Source organism: Ursus americanus, chromosome 14 (assembly GCF_024610735.1).
Source record: "Ursus americanus isolate L20-20 chromosome 14, mUrsAme1.1.p, whole genome shotgun sequence".
Classification (NCBI taxonomy): domain Eukaryota; kingdom Metazoa; phylum Chordata; class Mammalia; order Carnivora; family Ursidae; genus Ursus; species Ursus americanus.
Window position 1 is genome coordinate 5,638,720 of NC_142140.1, and position 13,760 is coordinate 5,652,479.

General features: G+C 42.9%; 1 protein-coding gene and 1 pseudogene across 2 annotated transcripts; one reads left to right on the forward strand and one right to left on the reverse strand.

The window, feature by feature from the left end:
- Positions 1-30: 30 nt before the first annotated feature.
- Positions 31-9,713, forward strand: MBD4 (methyl-CpG binding domain 4, DNA glycosylase). 2 transcript variants are annotated; one of them, XM_087866758.1, is made up of 7 exons: positions 31-423; positions 2,112-2,338; positions 2,758-3,590; positions 5,963-6,037; positions 6,120-6,254; positions 6,875-7,024; positions 7,528-8,917. In XM_087866758.1, exons 1-7 carry the CDS (start codon positions 331-333, stop codon positions 7,686-7,688), a joined length of 1,674 nt encoding a protein of 557 aa, XP_087722884.1. In that variant the 5' UTR covers positions 31-330; the 3' UTR covers positions 7,689-8,917. The 2 variants fall into 2 exon arrangements, with proteins under 2 accessions (XP_087722884.1, XP_045668446.2); XM_045812490.2 differs by lacking the exon at positions 31-423 and adding an exon at positions 9,349-9,713 and having other exon boundaries at positions 1,079-2,338; positions 7,528-7,631.
- On the reverse strand, positions 8,477-8,938 carry LOC123802071 (large ribosomal subunit protein eL30 pseudogene; annotated as a pseudogene).
- Positions 9,714-13,760: the final 4,047 nt, after the last annotated feature.

The window sequence follows — 13,760 nt, forward strand, 5'->3', positions numbered from 1 at the left end:
CTAAGACAGGAGCAAAAGCGAAGAGGGAATGGAGTCTAGAGGAGTCTGCGCAACTAGGGCGCGCGCGACTCGTCGGAATGGGCGGAGGGCGGTACGTCTTCCTCGACGAAGGATTTGATTGGCTGAGCCGTGGAAATGGCGGCTGTGGTTCACTGGGCGGCCGGAAAGCCGCTGTGGAGTCCGCCAAGCTTTCACCATCTTCGTCTCTTGGTTTCAGCCTAGCGCGCTGAGATGAAGAAGTTTTCGCATCTGATTCTGCTCCGTTCCTAGGGCGTCGCACCCTCACGGCCCGTTGCTGCCGTCGAAGCCCACCTGAAAGGCTTGGCTGGGATGGAGAGTCCGAGCCTGGGGGACTGCGAAGCTGCCCCCTCGGTCACCTCCAGTGAGCTCTCAGCCCCAGACCGGCCCTGTGATCTCCGGCAAGTTATGAGTCCCCTTTCGGGACTCATTTTCACCATCTGTAAAATGGGAGCGGGGGCGGGGTGGGTAGAAGGCGGGTGGGCCTCTCTTTCTTTTTTAAAGATTTTATTTGACAGAGACGCAGCGAGAGAGGGAACACAAGCAGAGGGAGAGAGAGAAGCAGGCTTCCCGCCTAGCAGGGAGCCCCACGGAGGAGAGGGGGGGCTCGATCCCTGGACTCTGGGATCATGACCCGAGCTGAAGGCAGACGCTTAAGGACTGAGCCACCCAGGCGCCTCCGGGTGGGCCTTTCTAATTTAGGATTGACAGATCTCGAGACCCACAGGGTTAGTTACGCAGCGCAATGTCTGTAGCTCAGGAACTCTTCCAGTGGGTTCAGCCCTGGGGTGGATCCTGCTTCGTTAGCCGGAATGAAGAAAGAGCTGGAAGGAGCAGAGAGGTTTTGTGCAAGGGGAGGTCCCCTTGGGTTGGAGGATCCTGGGAAGACCTTGGAGGAGATGTCATGTTAAGCAGCCAACGGTGCCCCCAAAATGGGTCCTATAAGAAGTTACAGAGGCAGCCACAGGCATGTATCCAGTACAGTACTTCTGTATGTGGGATAAGGGGCTAAGATGATTTACCTACTTTTTTTTTTTTTTCAAAATTTAATCCCCAGAACTATCTTAAAAGAAGTATTACCTCCTTTTTACAGATGAAGAAAGGAGGCTTTGAGAGGTTAGGTAGCTTGCTCTTGGACACATAGCTAGGAAATGACAGAGCTGTGATTTGAACCCAGTCTGTTGACTTTAAAGTTTGTGCTGTTTTCACCAGGCTTCAGTTTCCTTATTCCTAAAATGTGAACTATATAATTTCTTAAGATCCACCCAGCTCCCCAAAATTATTAACCCCACATTACTTCAGAAGAGCTTAATTCTAGTTCTAGTTACTAGCTTTTGCTTAGTTTCCATAAAGAAGTTGGGTTAGATATCTCTATAGACCCATCCAACTTTTAAAATGTGTGATTTAGTGATTAGGATACACTTTACTGAAGTTTTTCAATAATAATACAGGGGGAGAAGTAATAGACCACGATTTAGTGAATCTGGGTTCCAGTATCAATTTTGCAAGCAACTTAAATCTTTCTGTCACTCAAATTTTGTCAATAAAATTACCTACCTCACAAGGTTATTGTAAGGATGAAAGAGATTTGAAAATTCTTTTCAGAAATTATTTACGTTTTGGAGGGTTACAACCTCTGAAGAAAGCAATAGATACTGTCCCCCAGAAAACTGCAGATACATATAAAATTTTTACCTCACTTATTGGGGGAGAAGGAGGGTGTCTCACAGACTGTTTTAAGCAGTTCTGTTGATCCCAGGTTAAGAGCTCACCTATTGGTTCATATTTTTAAATTTATGCCAAATGTCACCAGAAATTTTTATAATAGCCCTATTCAGTGATTAACAACAACAAAAAGTTTCTAGCAAATAGCTTGAGCTTTTCATTGTGCAGAGACTTCCAACCCTTTGTAACCCATGTTGGAGGACAGGGAGATATTCACATAGCATAAGACTGGTCCATACTGATTTTAATCTCTCCTGTAGTCTAAATAGTCCTTATGGTTCCTGCTCTGTCGTGGATTGAAATTGAATAAGCAGAGGAAAGTAAATTTTAAATGAGCTAATCATTTGTACTTTGTTTTTTTCAGCGAGGAAGATGGTGCTCTGGGATCAGAAAGAGTGGGAGAAGATGAGAAACAAGTGGTGATAAAAAGCAGCAGTGAGTGTAATCCCCTGTTGCAAGAATCCATTGCTTCTGCTCAGACTGGGGATACTACAATGACAGAATGCCATAAGTCTGTCCCATGCGGATGGGAAAGAGTTGTGAAGCAGAGGTTATCAGGGAAAACAGCAGGAAGATATGATGTATATTTTATCAGGTGAGCATGTAAGGTGGTACAGATAGTACAGGCAAATCATTTTATCTAGACAGGTATCAGGAAAGCATCACGAGAATCTTGGCTTTTTCCTCTTCTTACCAGAAACCATTATAGATTTTATTCCTTGAGTGTTACTGGTTAGTTATATCAAGTGATATGGGGACAAGTACATATATCTTCTACTGCAAATGGTTGCCCTTAAATTTGTAAATTTGTAAATAATTGTAAAATTATTTTATACTATCATAGAGGAAACTATTTAAAAGTACCACTTTATTACTTTTTAAAAGAATTTTAAATGACAAATACCTGTGGCAACATTTGGAAATTATTAATTAAAAATCTGAAATGTACTCTAATTCTTTTTAAAAGTCACTTTTATTTACTAGCAGTAAGTTTTCTTTAATGTCGTTTTCTAGCCCAGAAGGACTGAAGTTCAGATCCAAAAGTTCACTTGCTAAGTATCTTCACAAAAATGAAGAGACTTCTCTTACGCCAGAAGATTTTGATTTTACCGTACTTTCTAAAAGGGGTATCAAGTCCAGATATAAAAACTGCAGCACAGCACCTCTGACATCCCAAATGCAAAATGAAAGTAATAGTTCAAACTGGAGCCTCAGGACACGAAGCTGGTGGAAAAAAGATATCTTTCCTCTACCAAGTGGTAGTTTGGAATTGCAAAATAGCAGAGGACTATCTCACTTTAAAGAAGATGAGGGTGTTAATGATGTTGACTCCAGAGAGGTTAGAAAGTCCAAAGGAAAGGTGACTATTTTGAAAGGAATTCAAATTAAGAAAACTAAAACAGGGCGCCGGAAGGGTCTTCCAGATTCTGCTCAAAATAATAAGAAAAGAAAATCTGAGTGTAAAAAGGCAGATGCTGAAAGTGAACATGTTGTGCAAGGTCAGCTCGATAGAACACTCTCCATTTCTGATGCTGGAGCAAGCAACGAGACCGTCAGAGTAACCAGTGAAGAAAAGAGACTTGTGAAAGGACAATCATTGAGTCCAGGATCCAATTTTGGTCTTGAACAAATAACTTCTGGCATCATAAACAAATCATGTTCAACGGAAGAAGCAGAACACAACAAGAAGTGTGAGGAAACCTTTTTAGAATCTGAGGAAATAAAATCAAAAGTAGAAGTTGGGGAAAGGAAGGAGCATTTGCATACTGACATTTTAAAATGTGGCTCTGAAATGGACAACTGCTCACAAACCGAGAAGGACTCTATTTCTGTGAAGATATGTCAAGGTATTCAGAGCACTAAAGCTGCTAATAAACACGTGATGAGCTTATACTCCCAGATACTGTATTTCATGCCTGTATCCAGTTAGGATGTGGAAATAGAACGAAGAAATAGGGCCAAATATCAGATACAGTCTACCAGTTGATCCTAGTACTTTATTTAACCGATCGATCTTCAAGCCCTTTGTTACGGCATACAGGGAATTGGCTGGCTCCTGCCTTGGTAGACCCAGCTAAGGAGAATTGTGCCATTTACAGCTGCTACTCTCTCTCCCTGGTGCAACAACTGGGACTCTGTTCAACAGTGCTTTCCCTTCCCATCCTCTTTCCAGCCAGTAATATTACAACTTTAGGGAAAATGAAAGGCTTCACTTGTGAAAAGGTTTGGGGAAGACTCCTTTTAATGCGTAAACTGGTCGAGAATAGTCCCTGTCTACTCTTTTGCACCCCTCCTGTTATTTATTCCTGGTGCGTGACTTCCAATTTCAGTTTGTACATATCATAGTCACTTTTATCTTCTATTATAATGTAATGCTTCTCTAAAATGCTTTAGAGCTCTAAATAATTCAAAACTATAATCCCATAGTTCATCTATTATTTGTAATATGCTCTTAATAGAGAGGTCAGAGCTTAGCAGTTTTGCCTTTATAATACCTCAGTGAATAAAAAATAAAAAGAAGACCTTTTGAGCAGCCCTGTATTAGTTATTCATTATACCATAATGGCATAATGAATAACTCCTTTAAAGAAGAAGACGAATTTTACTTAAAGTCCTGTCAGGAGACAGCTTGGACGAATTGGTGGAAGAGCGGGTTAGACCTGATTCCCGTACTCGGTCCCACTCGTGATTTTATGTCTTTGCTGTGCCTGGAATTCCTTTACCTTTAATAGAAAATGACCATATATACCTGGGAACTGCTTAAGAATTCAAGTTTGTCCTTTAAAGACTTTAAGCTTCTTAGAGCTTTGAGGTTTATGTAGCTTTATTGCTAGTATAATGGGCAAATAAAATATTAAAAATATCCTTTTGTGACTAAAATTGAAGTATTCTGTTCATCCTATACATACAAAAGTCTAGTTCTCAGCACAAGATGAAGAGCCCTTAGTTTAAGAGGTTTCCAGTGAGATTGTAAAGACTTTCCCATTGGCTTAGTTAGAAATTGCAAAGTAAACTGAGCTTCAGTTGCCTACTAATAAAGGACATAGCTAATAATTATTTATGGGAACCCACAGAAGAAATTATCATGTAACTAGTAAAAAGCAGTTTCCTTTGTCCTATTTTTTTACTTTGTACTAGGCTTTGTCTGTTTGAACGAGAATAGCAAAAACAGTAGCTAATTATCTGGAGAGCTGGATACCTATCCCAATCTGTAGTCAGTCCCACTCTCATTTTGGGATCGTTGTTTAATTTCTAAGCCTTAGTTTGTTTTTCTGTAAAATGGAGGTAATAATCCTCACCGGTCCAGTTTTTCACATCAAGAAAATTGCAAAGTAAAATGAGAAGTGAAAAAGATGGCTTCACGCTCTACAAATGCAAGATACTATTAACTAACATTCAAATTTAGGGGTAAGGCTAAGGAGAGCATTAGATGTGATGATTTTAGAAGCTCGGGAAGCCCGACAACGCCGGTCAGGTAGTCTTTGTTACATTAACTGAGCTTCCCAGTAGATAGTGGTCTCAGTGTTCCAAGGTCCAGTCTTAGGTTTTCCAATAGGTTTGTTTTGTCTGTGTCCTTTTTTGTTTTTTGTTAAGTGTAAAAGTGTTCACTGCAGGAATTTTGGAAAATAACAAAAAATTAAAAGAGAAAAGAAAAATTAGCAGCAACTCAGTTTATTTCATTCTAATCTCTATTTTTTTCTTTCTTTATTAAATTGGGATCATACGTAGAATATTGCGTTTTCACTTAAAAAGTTAAGGACATGGGGGAAAGTATTCATGATATAGTCTCAAAATGTTTAATGACCACATTGTACAAATGTGTCAAAATTTAAAATATTCCATATTACGTCTAATTTTTCAGTACTATGAACTCTGAACATAAATCATAGAGTACTAGCGTAACAGAGTGGTTAAAGTTATGGACTCAGGAGCCGGACTGCCTGGATTAGAATTTCAGCTCCGACACTAGCTGTGGGACCCTGGCCATGTTACTTAATTTATCTGTACTCAATTTCCTTATCTGTGAGGTCAAAGTAAATAGTACCTAGCTTGTAGGTCATTAGTGGGATTAAGTTGGTTAATTTTTGTAAAGTGCCTAGAATAGTGCCTGACATGTACTAAATGCTTTATAATAGTAATGCGTTGTTATTTGTACCCCTGAATATTTCTCTAGGCTAAACCATAGCTTCTATAAACAATGTTCGCTATTCCTTTTCAGGAGATACCATTCCACGGACACAAATAGAAAAAAGGAAAACAAGCCTGTATTTTTCCAGCAAATATAACAGAGAAGGTATCCCTTTCCCAATCGGAAAATTAGATTTTAAATCTGTTTCAGGTGTCAGCTCTGATGCAGCTCTGATGTGTTTGTTTAGCTCTTAGCCCCCCGCGACGCAAAGCTTTTAAGAAGTGGACACCTCCCCGGTCACCTTTTAATCTTGTCCAAGAGACACTTTTCCACGATCCATGGAAGCTCCTCATTGCTACCATATTTCTCAATCGGACCTCAGGTTTGTGGATTATTTTAATCTTTATCTTAGAATGGGATAAGGAGAAAGGGCACTGGATTCTTTCGGAGGTATGGGTTCAAGTTTAACTTCGAGTCTGTGTGATAACCTCAGGCAGGGACTTCTCCTTTCAGCCCTCAAACTCGCCATCTATGAGGAGGTTAGAATAGATGACATCCAAAGCCTTTTTAGCGCTATGGAACATACTGTCAGTGTTTTCTACTTCCAAACTAGTTTTGGTCAGCAACGAAAATCAGTTACCTAACATTCCTTCACCCTCTGTCATGTGTAAAAGCATTTCTTTTTCATTGAATGCTTTATTTAATGTCATTGGCACTTTGTATTCTGTAATCTTTTATTCTAGTTATTTGATGACTGGATTATTTGAAAACTAATCATCAGGCAAGGCTAGGTATCAGTATGATTTAGACTGTTAGCCAAACAGCCGACAGTGCTGACTTTTGACTCTGAAGGTGGTTGCCAGATCAGGTAATGGCTTCTCTCATCAGGGGTTTCAAACAAACAAACAAGCCCCTCTATATGAGATTTCTAGAGGAGGAAGTACCTGACCTTAAAAACAACCCATCTAGAGGCTTGCAATCACAGTTACTTTTACTTCCCAGGCAAAATGGCAATTCCTGTGCTCTGGAAGTTTCTAGAGAAGTACCCTTCGGCTGAGGTAGCAAGAACCGCAGACTGGAGAGATGTGTCAGAACTTCTTAAGCCTCTTGGTCTCTACGATCTTCGAGCAAAAACCATTATCAAGTTCTCAGGTACTTTCCTGTGTACCCAAAGGAAAGAACATAAACTGTGCCTATTTAAGAGAGCCACACCTTAAACTTTAATGTCCGTGGATGCTACATTAATCGAGGTCATTCAGCTCAAGCACTGAAGACATTTAAAAACAGTCCACTTGCCCCAAACCACAGTCTCTCACTGACCCAGGCAATAAATCTTTGGCCAACACGGGGACAGGCCATCTGGGCAGGATTAGAGGAAGAAGTCGGTGAAGCAGAAAGCCCTGTTGACCTTAAGGACTTTGCCTCTGTCTAGTTAGCACAGCACAAAATAATAATGGTTAGTAAGTGGCAGATGAGAGGTTCAGACAGGGTGGCTGCAGGAATTCAGAAGAACAAGCCATCCGAACCGGGGTTGTTAGGAAAGACTTCTTGCTGTCCCTTTCTCCCATTCTCACCATCTAGCTCTGCATCACCACATATTTAGGGAAGGTATCTTTCTAGAGGCTGACCTGATCTGTGGGGTGTTCTATTTTCAGATGAATATCTGACAAAGCAGTGGAGGTATCCGATTGAGCTTCATGGGATTGGCAAATATGGCAACGACTCTTACCGAATTTTTTGCGTCAATGAGTGGAAGCAGGTGAGACCCACCTCAGCCATAACATTTCCAGCACATTTTGTCTCTGAGGCAAAATAAGTCCATCCTTAGAGCTAAAACCATTTCTTGGGCACATGTGCTGTCACCATCACAACCAGTTTTGTTCCAGGCTCGAGGGGCAAGTGGTGGCATGGGGGCTATTAGCAGCAGGGAGAGGATCCATAGATACTCCCAAGTTCATAAAGACTCCTTGGTGTGGCCTCTGATTGACCTCCAGCAGTTTGTTACTTCTGGCCCTGTGCTGTCATTCTCATTCACGTGTGATCTCTAAGCCTGACATGGTTCTCCGCCTGTCACAGTCCTACTAGCCTTCAGAAATGCACCACTGAAGGAAAGCAGGCAGGTTTGGGCTTGGAATGCATGCTTGTTGGGTTTTTCCTACTGGTCTCAGACTGCTTTTGTGGTAACTGGGCCCTACTTCAGCTACCCAGTCAATTGAGTATGCCCTGCCCACAGATATCCGGGGGGTGTCCTGGCAGCTGGGGGTACGGTCAGGTGGCCCAGTACACCGGCCTCTTGGTCTGTGACTCGCCTTAAAGCATTCAGCCAGTAGGTCTGGCCAAGCCCATCCCTGCTCCGCCATTTATTGTGACCTGAGCAATCCTTGTAACTCTCAAGGTCTATAACCTCCTTCTGGAAAATGGTATATTAATACTTGACTCATGTTATCATCACCCCACATGGTAGGTCACGGTGAAGATCAGTACTAAATTGGAAAGTACTTTGTGAAGGATTAGTATGGTTTTATTTATTTATTTATTTATTTATTTATTTATGTATTTATTTATTTATTTATTTATTTATTTTAAAACAAGCTGTGGCCAGTTTTATTAAAGAAAAATTTTGCGAGATTTACTTTTCACCAGTCTGTTCCGGCACGCTTCTGATGATACCAGAATCGCCTGGATCAGTGGGAGCCAGCGCGCATGCTCTGTAGTATCTCCCGCATGCTGTGCCCGAGTCGGTATTATCGCCACTGCAGCGACGGACACCAGTTTTGGCCAACATGGCGTGGTGTTCTGTTTCAGATTTCCTCAAGGCCGGGCAGTTGTTGGCGAGCATGACCAGTTCCGCTTTGCCATGTCTGATCATTTTCAGAGTCTGCTTGTACCCCAGCTCGTACTTCCCACTTTTCCTAACGAGCTGGAGCCTAGAGTTGATCGACTCCAGCGACTTTTTCGTTTTCTTTGCGGCCACCATCTTCCTGCCTTAGATGCGGGACGGCCCCAACCAAGAGCAGCCACCAAGATGGACGGGAGAGGGAAAGGCTGGATTAGTATAGTTTTAATGTAAGACATTGGGTTTTTTTGTTGTTGTTTTGTTTTTTTTTAAGATTTTTTATTTATTTATTTGACAGAGATAGAAACAGCCAGAGAGAGAGGAAACACAAGCAGGGGGAGTGGGAGAGGAAGAAGCAGGCTCATAGCAGAGGAGCCTGATGTGGGGCTCGATCCCGTAACGCGGGGATCACGCCCTGAGCCAAAGGCAGACGCCCAACCGCTGTGCCACCCAGGTGCCCCTAATGTAAGACATTGTTTTAAGCATTCATGGATCCAGTTAGGTTAAAGGTTATAATTTTCAGGTATGCTATCATATGGTATTGTTCCCCTACCATACCTTTAAAAAGCCCATTTTAAAAATGTATTTCTGACAAACTTACATAAGGCCTCTGTCTCCTAATGTGTTGTATTTCTTCCAGGTGCACCCTGAAGACCATAAGTTAAATAAATATCATGACTGGCTTTGGGAAAATCATGAAAAATTAAGTCTGTCTTAAAATTCTTTGAAGTTTTCAAAAATATTTTTTATACATTACTTTGCGCTTAATTCTTAAGAGCTCCATTAAGCACAACCAACTGCCTTTACAGGTATATAGATTTTAATTAGTCCAACTAGAAATGTAATGTACGTTTTCCTAATGTGTGTAACGCTGGTAGATCTTTGCTACTGAATGTACTAGACGTGTTTTGAGTTTCTTTTTAAAGAAATTGTTATTTGACAAGAATCCTAAAAATGTAAGTGACTTTTCCAATAATAAAGTGTGATTCCAAGTTGAAAAAAAAACTTTCATAAGCTCTCAGTAACACAAAGCAGATTTCTATCAATGTTGCTTAAGGGAAGATTGGACTTTTCTCTTTCTATAAAAATGGGGTTACACAATTGTTATATAAGACACAATCAAAGAGTTTGCAGCCAAATATGTAAGAAAAGATATTACAGGGTATGTTGGGCAGTTAATGAATATTTTTACTAAAAAAGTGACAGTAAGATTCTTGTGTCATCGTGTGTACTTGACGACTCTGTGCTAGCTTTTAGGAATTAGAGATTCGGCCCTAGCATCCATTCTATAACCTGTGAATACCTGCCTGCAGCTTTGTTTCAGATCAGCTCATGCATTTTACCTTGACTTCCTTGTGAAAGCTCGAACGTTTACCCTTCTCTCATCTTCCAGATGGACCTTTTAAGTTTTGTACCTCCCCCCCTTTTTAAAGATTTTATTCATTTATAGCAGAGGGAGAAGCAGGCTCCCCACTGAGCAGGAAGCCCAGTGCCGGGCTTGATCCCAGGACCCTGGGATCTTGACCTGAGCCAAAGGGAGACACTTAACTGACAGCCACCCAGGCGCCCCTTGTGCCATTTTTAACACAGGTATTATAATGTCGTAGCTCAAATACTGAAACATTTACCTTAGAAAGAACTCACCAAACAGTAATAAAAAATCCCAAGTTGTTAAGTCTCATGTACCAATTGCCATTTAAGGTATAATTTGAAAATTAAGTTGAATAAATGAAAAATAAATTGTTAGGAAAACTACCTTTGTTGTCAGGTAGAGTGTGCTGTAGGACAAATTGGTTGTTTCCACTTTAGTGAGTTTCAGTTTTTAGAGAGAGAGATGATTTTTGACCAGAAAATGGGAAAACTGGCCATACCCCCTCCCCTGCCAACAAGGCAAACATCCACTTTATAACATCCCATCACGTCTTTAACAGTCCTCAGAACAGCGCTTACTAAATGCAAACCCTGTGCTGGGGAGGGACACAGATGATAAGGTTCTGTAAAGGGGCGCCTGCTGCCTGAATCAGTAGCGCATGTAATTCTTCATCTCGGGATTGTGAGTTGGAGCCCCATGTTGGATGTAGAGTTCACTTGAAAAAAAATCTCAAAAAAAAAAAAAAAGTTCTTTAGAGACGTGATCACAGGGAGAGAGAAAGGCACACAAGATAATGGAAGGGAACAAAAGGAGTAAGTTGTAGGGACAAGATGCCCAAACCCTGCAGCTAAGAGTGTAGAGGGGCCTCTGAACCACTGGGCCCCAGCTGGGGTTGGAGGGTAAGGCAAGCTGACCAAGCCTAAGGCATCGGGTGTGACTGGATGGCAGGGCCTGCGGTCAGATACTCTGCGGAGTATGGGCCTGCGTAGACACAGCAAGGGAGCTCCAGCCGTGGCCATATCCGGCTTTTCCCCTTTGCTGCGTGTGAGGTCGCCTGCCTTCTGCACCTGTTTCGTCGTCTCTTTCAAAAGTGATAGGGAGGCTCTCTCCACTCATAATACCTCACACGGTCATAATGATTATTGAGTTAATGCATGTAATTGCTTAAACAGAGGCTGGCTTATAAAAGTGCTATGTTAATGTGGCTGATGGGGATGGTCTGAGTGACTACCCCGGGTTGAGAGGGTCACAGGATAATGCAATTCATTGAAGGTGGTACCTTATACAGAGTGAGCGCTCAAGTGTTTGGGGTTTTTTTTTTACTTTTTATTGAGATAAAATTCACATAATAAAAAATTCATCATTTAATCATTTTTAAAGTATACACTTAAATTATTTTTAGTACACTCCACAATGTTCTGCAACCGTCATCACTAACTCTAAAACATTTCCACCACGTTAAGAAGAAACCCCATGCGTCTTAGCAGTCACACCCAAAGTCCTACACCTCACCTCCAGCCTCTGGCAATTACCAGTCTGCTTTCTGTCCTGGGCATATATTATAAGTAGAATGATATGTGACCTTTCGTGTCTGGCTTCGTTCGCTTACCATAATGTTTTGAAGGTTCATCTGTATTGTAGCATGCATCAGTACCGAACTTTTTATGACATTCCATTGTGTGGACAGAGCACATTTTGTTTATCTGTTTATCAGTTCGGCATTTCAAGTGTACGTTATGAATATTCCTGTTATCAGGTTCTGTATTTCCAAACCATGGCACCCTGTCGTTAGGGGGCAGGGCATACTGCCTCTATTTGGCCAAGACTGTTGTGTTTCTACAACCCCTCTGGAGGACGCAGGGCCTGTTCCTTCGGTGAAAAGGAAAGCCGTGGAGGCCGGCTGAAGATCCTACAGCTTTCAGGAAAACCAGGAATTTATTACTCCAGGTTCAGGGGCCACTGAGACATACTAAGAAATCCTGTCTTTCTCGCCAAGCCAGGAATTCTGCATGGCTGGGATTGCCTCTCGGACCCACAAAAGGAGCAGCACTGGGGCGTTTGGGAGTGGGAGGGTCCGCCCCCCAACCCGCTCCCCGCCTCCCCCGCGGACTTCAGCCAATCAGCGCAGGGCGTCTGTAGTCCTGGCAACAGTAGCTTCTAAGCTTGCGACTTCAGCGTCTCTTGCAAAATTTGGAATTACTGTGTTTTGGTACCCTGACACAAGCGCGCGCGTGCACACACGCACACGCATTCACACACACTCTTCAGCGCCCGCTCCCGACGCTGCCACCATGGACGATGATTCCAATGAAACGTCTGAGGCTCTGTTCCTGTCGCTGGTCGGTAAGCTCCTGGGAAGCAGCGACGTGCGATGCGTGCAAGTGGGGTGAGGGCAAGGACGGGGCGAATATCTCATTGTGCCGTCCCCGTTCTGGGTGAGGGGTTGCCAGGGAGCCGGGGCAGGTCATGCACGTTTCTCAGATTTCCCTGCCCCGGCTGGAGGAGTGGGCCAAGTTGCCTCGGTCTGAAATCAGAGGCCTGATCCTTGAGCCTGGGAAAGACATCCACAGCCCTCTGGCTCGTCCTCTGCCCCATTTCTTCTCTGGATATTAATGTGTTGGGTACTGGGGAAGAAGCATGGAGAAAACTATCAGTTCTCAAACCTTCCATGATAGCCTGCTGCGGCAAAGCCCTGCAACTTCAGAGGTGAAGGACAGGCAGATAAACAGATACTTACAGAAGAAAGGGTGGATGCCAGGCCTGGGATTAACACCCAGGAGTAAGAGGTCCCCTAAGTGTAGAGGACGGGGAGGAACAGTTCCAAGGTTCTGAAAGATCTCTTTAAACCGGGATTTAAATTAAGGATACAAGGAGTTTTCCATGCCAGAAAGGGCAGGAAAGGCGTTCCAGGCCAACAGAACCAAAAGCAGAGAGGCTCAGACATACGCTGTCTTCAGGAAACTGCTGGTAGCTTGAATGTTACAGGGATGAGCAGTGAGAGAGGTCAGAAGGGACAAGATCATGAAAGATCTTGTGAGCCAGGAGATGGAGAAGCCACTGGGACTAACAGCATTGGATTGGGAGTATCAGCAAATGGAGAGTGAATTGGCAGACTCAGAATGCTGGAAGCACAGATCGATGTGATCTAGGGCTGTCCAAAACATCCAGACCAACGGTACTGAGAGGTGACGGAGAGTGGCCAGGCTAGAGGGGACTAGCGGGACTTGGGGGCTGATTGAACAGGGAACATGGAAAGAACAATCCAAGATGATGCTCAGGTTGGTAGCTGGGGTGACCTAGAGAGGGAGGTGCCTTTCACAGAGGTCGGAAACCTAACAGGAGGAACAGACTGGGTGGGGACAGGTCATGGAGACCAGTGCAGTCTTCGCCGGTTGAGTCTAAGATACTGGTAGGCCATCCAAGTGGAGACGCTTTAGGAGCGACTGTATGTAGAAAGTTGGAACTAATTTCAAGTCACAGATATCGGTATGGGTGTCCTCAGCATACAGAAGTCACAGAAACATGAGAGTAGAGAAGATTGTTTGAAAAAAGAAGCAAGCTCAGGAGCCAAACAGCAAGTGGCTTGAGAGGTAGAATGGAATTTTGGGAAAGATTTGAATCAGAGCCAAGACAAACAATTTCAAGAGTTGAATTGTCTCCAGATACCTGAAGAGCTGTCC